This window comes from Salvelinus fontinalis, chromosome 8 (assembly GCF_029448725.1).
Source record: "Salvelinus fontinalis isolate EN_2023a chromosome 8, ASM2944872v1, whole genome shotgun sequence".
Classification (NCBI taxonomy): domain Eukaryota; kingdom Metazoa; phylum Chordata; class Actinopteri; order Salmoniformes; family Salmonidae; genus Salvelinus; species Salvelinus fontinalis.
This window is the reverse complement of record NC_074672.1, coordinates 43,802,621-43,819,546: the sequence shown is the minus strand read 5'-3', so window position 1 is coordinate 43,819,546 and position 16,926 is coordinate 43,802,621. Positions and strand designations below refer to the sequence as shown.

At 40.2% G+C, this 16,926-nt stretch overlaps 1 protein-coding gene across 1 annotated transcript in view; it reads left to right on the top strand.

Annotated features, from left to right (window-relative positions):
* LOC129861294 (copine-5-like) overlaps positions 1–16,926 on the top strand; it is a 207,616-nt gene that overhangs the window by 134,839 nt on the left and 55,851 nt on the right. The window contains exons 13-15 of the mRNA XM_055932583.1: positions 1,336–1,377; positions 10,590–10,665; positions 15,154–15,207. Coding sequence (XP_055788558.1) covers positions 1,336–1,377; positions 10,590–10,665; positions 15,154–15,207 — 172 coding nt within the window. The remainder of the gene's footprint in view (positions 1–1,335; positions 1,378–10,589; positions 10,666–15,153; positions 15,208–16,926) is intronic.

The window sequence follows — 16,926 nt, the reverse complement described above, 5'->3', positions numbered from 1 at the left end:
ACTTGCCCCCCCCCCCCCCCCTCTCTCTCTCTCTCTCTCAGTGTACATTCAGACAGGGATAGCAGGTTAAAACTGAAGCAGAGTGTTTTTCTCCCTCCTGGTTTGGGTGATGATAGTTGATTGACAGGGCCTGTGGGGTAAATCCATATGATATGTGTCTGAGTGATGTGGAGGAGGAGAGGCTGTGTCTGTCTTCCAGGCAGCAGGTGCATTCCAAATGCACTACTTTGACTAGGGTACAGAGGGCTTATTTTGGGTTTCCTCCTACTTGTTATTGGAACTCTTTTCATCATGATGTCTTCCCCCCTTAAGGGGTTGTTGTCTACCTTTGTCAGGTGGGAGGAGGGAAATAACTCACCCCAAAAGTTTGGGAAACTCATTCTATTTATTATATCTATATATATATATATATATACATTTCCTCTGATAGAAACTTCATTCTGCACTCACAAATTCATTTTCCATTAAATTGTGAATTGTTAAAGTCTGTCATCCCTTTTTGTGAAGTGCACTTACTGAGCAGCAGTAAGTGTCTTTATGTCTAACACAAGTTCAATTTAAACTTCACATTCATTGTAATTACTAAGGAGTCTGTTCCAATCGTATATGCCATTTCAGACGTAATCGGTTTCTTTGATTATTATTTTCAAAGTATGTAATTAGCTAATGTGATTTTTAAACCTCCTCATCTTTTTTCCTAAAAATGTTAAATTCTCTTGATAAGATGATTGGTTTGGTTTTAATTCCATCTCCCTTTAAATGCTCTTTTGAAACCTTTTCATGTGCGTTCACTCAAACATTTGTCTCCAGGGTGTTATGTGAACTGCTCTGGCTAAGATCAATTTAATTATCAGTTACTAAATGCGTAAAGAACTTTAATGGTCAGTTTCACTGCTATAGAAACCAAACTCACAGAGTGTTTTAAGAGTTCAGCTCTCAGGCGTTTTAAAGGGGCAATCTAGAATTGATTTGTGCATCCATTTAAAAAAAAAACGTTTATTATTATTGAAGAATATAATTTATAAATGCCTCATGAGCTTAATTCAGCGGTCTTACTCCGTCACAATCCAAAAATCTAATTTATCCAGCCCCGTCACTCGGCAGTTTACCAAACAGGAAGCGGCATTGTTGTTGCTTGACTCTCAGATTGCCCCTTTAAATTCTACAAACTCTTTCTATTGACGCTTTTTGAGAATACCAGAATCCTGCTCTGAAGGACACTGGGGGAGATGCAGGGAAAGTAGATTTATGAACTAACACACACTAACACACACACAGATATGCACACACACACACACACACATTCCTCATCCTTGGGTGTGTTTTCTTTTTCAGGACAATCAAGGCAGAGGTGTACGACTGGGACAGAGATGGAAGGTAAGGACGCTACAAACACACCAACCCCCCCCCCTCCACTTGATTAGTTTCCAGACGAGAAATGATTTATGCATGAAGGGCAGAAGTATGATTTGTGTTAGGACATTCCTTATCACGTTTTACAAGATAAAGCACCACGACAACACTGTTATGTGTTTCACTACTACAACACTGTCATGTTTCACTACTACAACACTGTCATGTTTCACTACTACAACACTGTCATGTTTCACTACTACAACACTGTCATGTTTCACTACTACAACACTGTCATGTTTCACTACTACAACACTGTCATGTTTCACTACTACAACACTGTCATGTTTCACTACTACAACACTGTCATGTTTCACTACTACAACACTGTCATGTTTCACTACTACAACACTGTTACGTGTTTCACTACTACAACACTGTTATGTGTTTCACTACTACAACACTGTCATGTTTCACTACTACAACACTGTCATGTTTCACTACTACAACACTGTCATGTTTCACTACTACAACACTGTCATGTTTCACTACTACAACACTGTTACGTGTTTCACTACTACAACACTGTCATGTTTCACTACTACAACACTGTTACGTGTTTCACTACTACAACACTGTTATGTTTCACTACTACAACACTGTTATGTTTCACTACTACAACACTGTTACGTGTTTCACTACTACAACACTGTTACGTGTTTCACTACTACAACACTGTCATGTTTCACTACTACAACACTGTCATGTTTCACTACTACAACACTGTCATGTTTCACTACTACAACCCTGTTACGTGTTTCACTACTACAACACTGTTATGTTTCACTACTACAACACTGTCATGTTTCACTACTACAACACTGTCATGTGTTTCACTACTACAACACTGTCATGTTTCACTACTACAACACTGTCATGTTTCACTACTACAACACTGTCATGTGTTTCACTACTACAACACTGTCATGTTTCACTACTACAACACTGTCATGTGTCACTACTACAACACTGTCATGTGTCACTCCTACAACACTGTCATGTTTCACTACTACAACACTGTCATGTGTCACTACTACAACACTGTCATGTTTCACTACTACAACACTGTCATGTGTCACTACTACAACACTGTCATGTTTCACTACTACAACACTGTCATGTTTCACTACTACAACACTGTCATGTGTTTCACTACTACAACACTGTCATGTGTCACTACTACAACACTGTCATGTTTCACTACTACAACACTGTCATGTTTCACTACTACAACACTGTTACGTGTTTCACTACTACAACACTGTTATGTTTCACTACTACAACACTGTCATGTTTCACTACTACAACACTGTCATGTTTCACTACTACAACACTGATATGTGTTTCACTACTACAACACTGTCATGTGTTTCACTACTACAACACTGTCATGTGTTTCACTACTACAACACTGTCATGTGTTTCACTACTACAACACTGTCATGTTTCACTACTACAACACTGTCATGTGTTTCACTACTACAACACTGTCATGTTTCACTACTACAACACTGTCACGTGTTTCACTACTACAACACTGTTATGTTTCACTACTACAACACTGTCATGTGTTTCACTACTACAACACTGTCATGTGTTTCACTACTACAACACTGTCATGTTTCACTACTACAACACTGTCATGTGTTTCACTACTACAACACTGTTATGTTTCACTACTACAACACTGATATGTGTTTCACTACTACAACACTGTCATGTGTTTCACTACTACAACACTGTCATGTGTTTCACTACTACAACACTGTCATGTTTCACTACTACAACACTGTCATATGTTTCACTACTACAACACTGTCATGTGTTTCACTACTACAACACTGTTATGTGTTTCACTACTACAACACTGTTATGTTTCACTACTACAACACTGTCATGTTTCACTACTACAACACTGTCACGTGTTTCACTACTACAACACTGTTACGTGTTTCACTACTACAACACTGTCATGTTTCACTACTACAACACTGTTATGTTTCACTACTACAACACTGTTATGTTTCACTACTACAACACTGTTATGTGTTTCACTACTACAACACTGTCATGTTTCACTACTACAACACTGTCATGTTTCACTACTACAACACTGTTATGTTTCACTACTACAACACTGTTACGTGTTTCACTACTACAACACTGTCATGTTTCACTACTACAACACTGTTATGTGTTTCACTACTACAACACTGTCATGTTTCACTACTACAACACTGTTATGTTTCACTACTACAACACTGTCATGTTTCACTACTACAACACTGTTATGTGTTTCACTACTACAACACTGTCATGTTTCACTACTACAACACTGTCATGTTTCACTACTACAACACTGTCATGTTTCACTACTACAACACTGTCATGTGTTTCACTACTACAACACTGTCATGTGTTTCACTACTACAACACTGTCGTGTGTTTCACTACTACAACACTGTCGTGTGTTTCACTACTACAACACTGTTACGTGTTTCACTACTACAACACTGTCATGTTTCACTACTACAACACTGTCATGTTTCACTACTACAACACTGTCATGTTTCACTACTACAACACTGTCACGTGTTTCACTACTACAACACTGTCATGTGTCACTACTACAACACTGTCATGTGTCACTACTACAACACTGTCATGTTTCACTACTACAACACTGTCATGTGTCACTACTACAACACTGTCATGTGTCACTACTACAACACTGTCATGTTTCACTACTACAACACTGTTATGTGTCACTACTACAACACTGTCATGTTTCACTACTACAACACTGTCATGTGTCACTACTACAACACTGTCATGTGTCACTACTACAACACTGTCATGTTTCACTACTACAACACTGTCATGTTTCACTACTACAACACTGTCATGTTTCACTACTACAACACTGTTATGTGTTTCACTACTACAACACTGTTACGTGTTTCACTACTACAACACTGTTATGTGTTTCACTACTACAACACTGTTATGTTTCACTACTACAACACTGTCATGTTTCACTACTACAACACTGTCACGTGTTTCACTACTACAACACTGTTGCGTGTTTCACTACTACAACACTGTCATGTTTCACTACTACAACACTGTTATGTTTCACTACTACAACACTGTTATGTTTCACTACTACAACACTGTTATGTGTTTCACTACTACAACACTGTCATGTTTCACTACTACAACACTGTCATGTTTCACTACTACAACACTGTTATGTTTCACTACTACAACACTGTTACGTGTTTCACTACTACAACACTGTCATGTTTCACTACTACAACACTGTTATGTGTTTCACTACTACAACACTGTCATGTTTCACTACTACAACACTGTTATGTTTCACTACTACAACACTGTCATGTTTCACTACTACAACACTGTTATGTGTTTCACTACTACAACACTGTCATGTTTCACTACTACAACACTGTCATGTTTCACTACTACAACACTGTCATGTTTCACTACTAGAACACTGTCATGTGTTTCACTACTACAACACTGTCATGTGTTTCACTACTACAACACTGTCGTGTGTTTCACTACTACAACACTGTCGTGTGTTTCACTACTACAACACTGTTACGTGTTTCACTACTACAACACTGTCATGTTTCACTACTACAACACTGTCATGTTTCACTACTACAACACTGTCATGTTTCACTACTACAACACTGTCACGTGTTTCACTACTACAACACTGTCATGTGTCACTACTACAACACTGTCATGTGTCACTACTACAACACTGTCATGTTTCACTACTACAACACTGTCATGTGTCACTACTACAACACTGTCATGTGTCACTACTACAACACTGTCATGTTTCACTACTACAACACTGTTATGTGTCACTACTACAACACTGTCATGTTTCACTACTACAACACTGTCATGTGTCACTACTACAACACTGTCATGTGTCACTACTACAACACTGTCATGTTTCACTACTACAACACTGTCATGTTTCACTACTACAACACTGTCATGTTTCACTACTACAACACTGTTATGTGTTTCACTACTACAACACTGTTACGTGTTTCACTACTACAACACTGTTATGTGTTTCACTACTACAACACTGTTACGTGTTTCACTACTACAACACTGTTATGTGTTTCACTACTACAACACTGTCATGTTTCACTACTACAACACTGTTATGTGTTTCACTACTACAACACTGTTACGTGTTTCACTACTACAACACTGTTATGTGTTTCACTACTACAACACTGTCATGTTTCACTACTACAACACTGTTATGTGTTTCACTACTACAACACTGTCATGTTTCACTACTACAACACTGTCATGTTTCACTACTACAACACTGTTATGTGTTTCACTACTACAACACTGTCATGTTTCACTACTACAACACTGTTACGTGTTTCACTACTACAACACTGTTATGTGTTTCACTACTACAACACTGTCATGTTTCACTACTACAACACTGTTATGTGTTTCACTACTACAACACTGTCATGTGTTTCACTACTACAACACTGTTATGTGTTTCACTACTACAACACTGTTACGTGTTTCACTACTACAACACTGTTATGTGTTTCACTACTACAACCATGTTACGTGTTTCACTACTACAACACTGTTACGTGTTTCACTACTACAACACTGTCATGTTTCACTACTACAACACTGTTACGTGTTTCACTACTACAACACTGTTACGTGTTTCACTACTACAACACTGTTACGTGTTTCACTACTACAACACTGTTACGTGTTTCACTACTACAACACTGTTACGTGTTTCAATACTACAACACTGTTACGTGTTTCACTACTACAACACTGTTACGTGTTTCACTGCTACAACACTGTTACGTGTTTCACTGCTACAACACTGTCATGTGTTTCACTACTACAACACTGTCATGTTTCACTACTACAACACTGTCATGTTTCACTACTACAACACTGTCATGTTTCACTACTACAACACTGTCATGTTTCACTACTACAACACTGTCATGTGTTTCACTACTACAACACTGTCATGTGTTTCACTACTACAACACTGTCATGTTTCACTACTACAACACTGTCATGTTTCACTACTACAACACTGTTACGTGTTTCACTACTACAACAATGTTATGTGTTTCACTACTACAACGCTGTTATGTGTTTCACTACTACAACACTGCTACGTGTTTCACTACTACAACACTGTCATGTTTCACTACTACAACACTGTCATGTTTCACTACTACAACACTGTTATGTGTTTCACTACTACAACACTGTTACGTGTTTCACTACTACAACACTGTTACGTGTTTCACTACTACAACACTGTTACGTGTTTCACTACTACAACACTGTTACGTGTTTCACTACTACAACACTGTTACGTGTTTCACTACTACAACACTGTTACGTGTTTCACTACTACAACACTGTTACGTGTTTCACTACTACAACACTGTTACGTGTTTCACTACTACAACACTGTTACGTGTTTCACTACTACAACACTGTTACGTGTTTCACTACTACAACACTGTTATGTGTTTCACTACTACAACACTGTCATGTGTTTCACTACTACAACACTGTCACGTTTCACTACTACAACACTTTCATGTTTCACTACTACAACACTGTTATGTGTTTCACTACTACAACACTGCTATGTGTTTCACTACTACAACACTGTCATGTGTTTCACTACTACAACACTCTCATGTTTCACTACTACAGTACTGTCATGTTTCACTACTACAACACTGTCATGTTTCACTACTACAACACTTCATGTTTCACTACTACAACACTGTCATGTTTCACTACTACAACACTGTCATGTTTCACTACTACAACACTGTCATGTTTCACTACTACAACACTGTCATGTGTTTCACTACTACAACGCTGTTATGTGTTTCACTACTACAACACTGCTACGTGTTTCACTACTACAACACTGTCATGTTTCACTACTACAACACTGTCATGTTTCACTACTACAACACTGTTATGTGTTTCACTACTACAACACTGTTACGTGTTTCACTACTACAACACTGTTACGTGTTTCACTACTACAACACTGTTACGTGTTTCACTACTACAACACTGTTACGTGTTTCACTACCACAACACTGTTACGTGTTTCACTACTACAACACTGTTACGTGTTTCACTACTACAACACTGTTACGTGTTTCACTACTACAACACTGTTACGTGTTTCACTACTACAACACTGTTACGTGTTTCACTACTACAACACTGTTACGTGTTTCACTACTACAACACTGTCATGTGTTTCACTACTACAACACTGTCATGTTTCACTACTACAACACTGTTATGTGTTTCACTACTACAACACTGTTACGTGTTTCACTACTACAACACTGTTATGTGTTTCACTACTACAACACTGTCATGTTTCACTACTACAACACTGTTATGTGTTTCACTACTACAACACTGTTACGTGTTTCACTACTACAACACTGTTATGTGTTTCACTACTACAACACTGTTACGTGTTTCACTACTACAACACTGTTATGTGTTTCACTACTACAACACTGTCATGTTTCACTACTACAACACTGTTATGTGTTTCACTACTACAACACTGTTACGTGTTTCACTACTACAACACTGTTATGTGTTTCACTACTACAACACTGTCATGTTTCACTACTACAACACTGTTGGGTGTTTCACTACTACAACACTGTCATGTTTCACTACTACAACACTGTCATGTTTCACTACTACAACACTGTTATGTGTTTCACTACTACAACACTGTCATGTTTCACTACTACAACACTGTTACGTGTTTCACTACTACAACACTGTTATGTGTTTCACTACTACAACACTGTCATGTTTCACTACTACAACACTGTTATGTGTTTCACTACTACAACACTGTCATGTGTTTCACTACTACAACACTGTTATGTGTTTCACTACTACAACACTGTTACGTGTTTCACTACTACAACACTGTTATGTGTTTCACTACTACAACCATGTTACGTGTTTCACTACTACAACACTGTTACGTGTTTCACTACTACAACACTGTCATGTTTCACTACTACAACACTGTTACGTGTTTCACTACTACAACACTGTTACGTGTTTCACTACTACAACACTGTTACGTGTTTCACTACTACAACACTGTTACGTGTTTCACTACTACAACACTGTTACGTGTTTCAATACTACAACACTGTTACGTGTTTCACTACTACAACACTGTTACGTGTTTCACTACTACAACACTGTTACGTGTTTCACTACTACAACACTGTCATGTGTTTCACTACTACAACACTGTCATGTTTCACTACTACAACACTGTCATGTTTCACTACTACAACACTGTCATGTTTCACTACTACAACACTGTCATGTTTCACTACTACAACACTGTCATGTGTTTCACTACTACAACACTGTCATGTGTTTCACTACTACAACACTGTCATGTTTCACTACTACAACACTGTCATGTTTCACTACTACAACACTGTTACGTGTTTCACTACTACAACAATGTTATGTGTTTCACTACTACAACGCTGTTATGTGTTTCACTACTACAACACTGCTACGTGTTTCACTACTACAACACTGTCATGTTTCACTACTACAACACTGTCATGTTTCACTACTACAACACTGTTATGTGTTTCACTACTACAACACTGTTACGTGTTTCACTACTACAACACTGTTACGTGTTTCACTACTACAACACTGTTACGTGTTTCACTACTACAACACTGTCATGTTTCACTACTACAACACTGTTATGTGTTTCACTACTACAACACTGTTACGTGTTTCACTACTACAACACTGTTATGTGTTTCACTACTACAACACTGTCATGTGTTTCACTACTACAACACTGTTACGTGTTTCACTACTACAACACTGTCATGTTTCACTACTACAACACTGTCATGTTTCACTACTACAACACTGTCATGTTTCACTACTACAACACTGTCATGTTTCACTACTACAACACTGTCATGTGTTTCACTACTACAACACTGTCATGTTTCACTACTACAACACTGTCATGTTTCACTACTACAACACTGTTACGTGTTTCACTACTACAACACTGTTACGTGTTTCACTACTACAACACTGTTACGTGTTTCACTACTACAACACTGTTACGTGTTTCACTACTACAACACTGTTACGTGTTTCACTACTACAACACTGTTACGTGTTTCACTACTACAACACTGTTACGTGTTTCAATACTACAACACTGTTACGTGTTTCACTACTACAACCCTGTTACGTGTTTCACTACTACAACACTGTTACGTGTTTCACTACTACAACACTGTCATGTGTTTCACTACTACAACACTGTCATGTTTCACTACTACAACACTGTTACGTGTTTCACTACTACAACACTGTCATGTGTTTCACTACTACAACACTGTCATGTGTTTCACTACTACAACACTGTCATGTTTCACTACTACAACACTGTTACGTGTTTCACTACTACAACAATGTTATGTGTTTCACTACTACAACACTGTCATGTTTCACTACTACAACACTGTTATGTGTTTCACTACTACAACACTGTCATGTTTCACTACTACAACACTGTTATGTGTTTCACTACTACAACACTGTCATGTTTCACTACTACAACACTGTTACGTGTTTCACTACTACAACACTGTCATGTGTTTCACTACTACAACACTGTTATGTGTTTCACTACTACAACACTGTCATGTTTCACTACTACAACACTGTCATGTGTTTCACTACTACAACACTGTCATGTGTTTCACTACTACAACACTGTCATGTTTCACTACTACAACACTGTCATGTTTCACTACTACAACACTGTCATGTGTTTCACTACTACAACACTGTCATGTGTTTCACTTCTACAACACTGTCATGTGTTTCACTACTACAACACTGCTATATGTGTCAGCAGCTTAATTCCTGCTCTTTTGAGGCAAATACACAATACATCCATCATATTTCTACATTTCTACCCCCCAGAGGGAATGTCTATATACACAGTCTGACATTTTGTTGTTGTGGTGTACTTCCAGCCATGACTTCATCGGTGAATTCACCACCAGCTACCGAGACCTGTCCCGGGGCCAGAGCCAGTTCAATGTGTACGAGGTGAGTGGAAAGGAAGGGAGGGTGGGAGGCAGGGCACTCATCCAATTTGTCTCCCAAAGGCATACAGATAAAACAGAGAATAACATAATAAACCAAAGAAACATATCAAATAGACCACAGGCCCATAATTTCTCTGCAACCCAGTTAGGAGATGTACAGTACATTACAGTACTACAATATTAGCATTAGCGCTAGTGTCTACTCAACCTTATGCTAGCATTAGCATAACTTTCCCTGGTTCACACTGAACCCCACTGAGTTTGGCTATGGTAATAGCAACCTGGACATCATAGTGGATGATGTAAGGGATTAGAAGGAGAGATGAAAAGTTATAGTGCAGTGCTAGAGGGCCAGGCCTAGATTATACTTCTCTCCCACAACCCTGCATGGGTATTATGCATACTTAGGTTACGCATTATGTAACCTACATAGTGCACTACTTTTGAACAGATCCTTATTGGCCCAGGTCAAAAGTAGTGCCCTGTATAGGGAATAGGGTACTGTACAGTGAAGTGAATATAAGGATAATAGTCCTTGGCCCTCTGAGTCTACTGCTGATTCCTGATAATTAAAACTGTTGGCACGTTTCATTACGTACTGACATTGGAAAGGGGAAATGGGGGATACCTAGTCAGTTGTACAACTGAATGCTTTCAACTGAAATGTTTATTCCCCCATTTAACCCACAACCCTCTGAATCAGAGAGGTGTGGGGGGCTGCCATAATCGGCATCCACGTCTTCGGCTCCAGGGGAACAGTGGGTTAACTGCCTTGTTCAGGGGAACAGTGGGTTAACTGCCTTGTCCAGGGGAACAGTGGGTTAACTGCCTTGCTCAGGGGAACAGTGGGTTAACTGCCTTGTCCAGGGGAACAGTGGGTTAACTGCCTTGCTCAGGGGAATAGTGGGTTAACTGCCTTGCTCAGGGGGCAGAACGACAGATTTTTACTTTGTCAGTTCGGGGATCCGATCCAACAACCTTTCGGTTACTGGCCCAACGCTCTAACCACTAGGGGAAGGGAGCGAGAGAATGACCGTACGTACCCACCACGTATTCACCTTGCACACCCTAATTGACAAAGAAACAAACCAAGGTCTTCTCATACTTTTTTGATTTCAAAAAAGCTTTTCACTTATTTTATCATGAGGGTCTGCTTTACAAATTGATGGAAAGTGATTTTGGGGGGGAAAACATACAACAATATAAAATCTATGTACACAAACAACAAGTGGTGCAGTTAAAATTGGCAAAAAACATACATTTCTTTCCACAGGGTCGGGGGGTGATACAGGGATGCAGCTTAAGCCCCACCCTCTTCAACATGTATATCAACAAATTGGCGAGGGCACTAGAACAGTCTGCGGCACCCGGTCTCACCCTACTAGAATCTGAAGTCTACTGTTTGCTGATGATCTGGTGCTTCTATCCCCAACCAAGGAGGGCCTATAGCAGCACCTAGATCTTCTGCACAAATTCTGTCAGACCTGGGCACTGACATTAAATCTCAGTAGGACAAAAAATAATGGTGTTCAAAAAATGGTCCAGTTGCCAGGACCACAAATACAAATGCCATCTAGACACCGTTGCCGTAGAGCACACAAAAAACTATACTACCTGAGCCTAAACATCAGCGCCACAGGTAACTTCCACAAAGCTGTGAACAATCTGAGAGACAAGGCAAGAAGGGCCTTCTACGCCATCAAAAGGAACAAAAAATGTGACATACCAATTAAGATCTGGCAAAAAATACTTTAATCATTTATAGAAACCATTGCTCTTTATGGTTGTGAGGTTTGAGTTCTGCTCACCAACCAAGAATTCACAAAATGGGACAAACACCAAATTGAGACTCTGCATGCAGAATTCTGCAAAAATATCCTCTGTGTACAACGTAAAACCCCAAATAATGCATGCAGAGCAGAATTAGGCCGATACCCGCTAATGATCAAAATCCAGAAAAGAGACGTTAAATTGTACAACCGCCTAAAAGGAAGTGATTCCCAAACATTCCATAACACAGCTCTGTTCACAAACACAAACAGACCCCACAGAGCCCCAAGGACAGCAACACAATTAGACCCAACCAAATCATGAGAAAACAACTAGATAAATACTTGACACATTGGAAGGAATCAACAAAAAACTGAGCACACTAGAATGCTATTTGGCCCTAAACAGAGAGTTTCACAGTGGCAGAATACCTGACCACTGTGACTGACCCAAAATGAAGGGAAGCTTTGACTATGTACAGACTCAGTGAGCATAGCCTTGCTATTGAGATAGGCCGCCGTAGGCAGACATGGCTTTCAAGAGAAGACAGGCTATGTGCACACTGCCCACAAAATGAGGTGGAAACTGAGCTGCATTTCCTAAATACCTGCCAAATGCATGACCATATTAGAGACTAATATTTCCCTCAGATTACACAGATCCACAAAGAATTAGAAAACAAACCCAATATTGATAAACTCCCATAACTATTGGGTGAAATACCACCGTTTGCCATCACAGCAGCAAGATTTGTGACCTGTTGCCACAAGAAAAGGGAAACCATTTACAAACTCCATTGTAAATACAACCCATATTTATGTTTACTTTCCCTTTGGTACTTTAACTATTTGCACATCGTTACAACACTGTATAGAGCTATAATATGACATTTGAAATGTCTTTATTCTTTTCAAACTTTGGTGAGTGTAATGTCTGTCTACTGTTATTTTAATTTTTTATATTATCTATTTCACTTATTATGGCAAAGTAAATATATGTTTCCCATGCCAATAAAGCCCCTTAAATTGAGAGAGAGAGAGAGAGAGAGAGAGAGAGAGAGAGAGAGAGAGAGAGAGAGAGAGAGAGAGAGAGAGAGAGAGAGAGAGAGAGAGAGAGACCTGTGTTGTATGGTTTGACCCAGCTACTGAGTGATTAAGTCTGTAGGGGGAGATGAGAGGGGAAGCCTGGGTGTTTTACCAGGCCAAGAAAATAACCCTGTCAGAACCCTGACACCGTGACAGACAGGATAGCGATGCCTGGGGGAGAACCACAACACTGTGACAGAGAGGATAGAGATGCCTGGGGGAGAACCACAACACTGTGACAGAGAGGATAGAGATGCCTGGGGGAGAACTACAACACCGTGACAGAGAGGATAGAGATTCCTGGGGGAGAACCACAACACCGTGACAGAGAGGATAGAGATGCCTGGGGGAGAACCCCAACACTGTGACAGAGAGGATAGAGATGCCTGGGGGAGAACCACAACACTGTGACAGAGAGGATAGAGAGGAATTAGGGAGAACCCCAACACTGTGACAGAGAGGGTAGAGAGGCCTGGGGGAGAACCACAACACTGTGACAGAGAGGATAGAGATTCCTAGGGGAGAACCACAACACTGTGACAGAGAGGATAGAGATTCCTAGGGGAGAACCACAACACTGTGACAGAGAGGATAGAGATGCCTGGGGGAGAAAAACAACACCGTGAGAGAGAGGGTAGAGAGGCCTGGAGAAGAACCACAACACTGTGACAGAGAGGATAGAGATGCCTGGGGGAGAACCACAACACTGTGACAGAGAGGATAGAGATGCCTGGGGGAGAACCACAACACTGTGACAGAGAGGATAGAGATTCCTGGGGGAGAACCACAACACTGTGACAGAGAGGATAGAGATGCCTGGGGGAGAACCACAACACTGTGACAGAGAGGATAGAGATTCCTGGGGGAGAACCACAACACTGTGACAGAGAGGATAGAGATTCCTGGGGGAGAACCACAACACTGTGACAGAGAGGATAGAGATGCCTGGAGAAGAACCACAACGCCGTGACAGAGAAGGTAGAGAGGCCTGGAGAAGAACCACAACACTGACAGAGAGGATAGAGGCCCTGGGGGAGAGACGAGAGAGTCGAAGGAGCGGATGGAGACAGGGGAAGGGAATGTTACCTTTGACTTGACATTCAGCACTTCATGTGCCGTGTGTTTCCATGTGTGGATGCTGTAGAATGAGCGCTGGGGATGTTTCACTTAACCGTGATCCTCTAATTACCAGCTCCTGCATCATACACGCTTTCCTGTGGCCTCAGGTGCTGAATATGCAATAATGATCTCAGTTATGTTATGTTATAGTCTCTATCAGCCATCACCTCTGCTCCCCACCCTCATCTGCAATCAGTTAATTTTCTCGCTGTGTGTGTGTGTGTGTGTGCGTGCGTGCGTGCGTGCGTGTGTTTACACATGTATATTGGCATGTGTTGTTCAGAGACACAAACCTCGGTGGATTCTGTCCCGTTCGTTATTGGCCCAGCATACCTGATGTTCTTTATTGGCCCAGCATACCTGATGTTCTTTATTGGCCCAGCATACCTGATGTTCTTTTTTGGCCCAGCATACCTGATGTTCGTATTTGGCCCAGAGGAATGGAGACATTTGATGGGATAATTGTTACATGACATTATTATCAGTGTGTTCATGTTGTGCCTGTGGAATCCTAGGTGGTGAACGCCAAGAAGAAGATCAAGAAGAAGAGATACATCAACTCTGGGACGGTGAGTCAGTCCAAAAAGGTTTAAAAACTCCAGGTTAAAATCTACGTCTCTTCTTTCCTGGTGCGACTGGATATTTCTTCCCCATCATCTCTGTTTGTTGTGTTCATTAATGACTTTTATGTTTGTAGTAAGAGATTCGCAGTGGTTTAATTTCTGTAGCTAATTGGTTGTTATCTGATTCCTAGACAAGATAGATACTTTGTTTTGTTATGGTCCAGATAATAAACATTAGCCTGGTGCCAGATCTGCATGTGCTGTCTTGCTAACTCCTACGGACCATTGCGATGTTTGGCATGCAATATTAAACACAAACAGATTTGGGACCAGGCTAAATGAACATCACTAGAAGAGAAATAAGTTGTAATGGCCTCAAACAAAGTTAACTGGTGAGAATCTATAGAGATGATAACTGTCCAATCAGTGACTGAGTTGCTGCTTCTTCAGTCCTCCTCCACATGTCCTGTTGTCCAATCAGTGACTGAGTTGCTGCTTCTTCAGTCCTCCTCCACATGTCCTGTTGTCCAATCAGTGACTGAGTTGCTACTTCTTCAGTCCTCCTCCACATGTCCTGTTGTCCAATCAGTGACTGAGTTGCTGCTTCTTCAGTCCTCCTCCATATGTCCTGTTGTCCAATCAGGGACTGAGTTGCTGTTCTTAACTCCTCCTCCATATGTCCTGTTGTCCAATCAGTGACTGAGTTGCTGTTCTTAACTCCTCCTCCACATGTCAAGTTAAATCAAATGTTATTGGTCACATACACATGGTTAGCAGATGTTATTGGTCACATACACATGGTTATCAGATGTTATTGGTCACATACACATGGTTAGCAGATGTTATTGGTCACATACACATGGTTAGCAGATGTTATTGGTCACATACACATGGTTAGCAGATGTTTTTGGTCACATACACATGGTTACCAGATGTTATTGGTCACAGACACATGGTTAACAGATGTTATTGGTCACATACACATGGTTAACAGATGTTATTGGTCACATACACATGGTTAACAGATGTTATTGGTCACATACACACAGTTAGCAGATGTTATTGGTCACATACACATGGTTAACAGATGTTATTGATCACATACATAGTTAGCAGATGTTATTGGCCACATGGTTAGCAGATGTTATTGGTCACATAGTTAGCAGATGTTATTGGCCACATGGTTAGCAGATGTTATTGGCCACATGGCTAGCAGATGTTATTGGTCACATAGTTAGCAGATGTTATTGGTCACATGGCTTGCAGATGTTATTGGTCACATGGTTAGCAGATGTTATTGGTCACATACACATGGTTAGCAGATGTTATTGGTCACATACACATGGTTAGCAGATGTTATTGGTTACATGGTTAGCAGATGTTATTGGTCACATACACATGGTTAGCAGATATTATTGGTTACATACACATGGTTAGCAGATGTTATTGGTCACACACATGGTTAGCAGATGTTATTTGTCACATACACATGGTTAGCAGATATTATTGGTCACATACACATGGTTAACAGATGTTATTGGTCACATACACACAGTTAGCAGATGTTATTGGTCACATACACATGGTTAACAGATGTTATTGATCACATACATAGTTAGCAGATGTTATTGGCCACATGGCTAGCAGATGTTATTGGTCACATGGTTAGCAGATGTTATTGGCCACATGGTTAGCAGATGTTATTGGCCACATGGTTAGCAGATG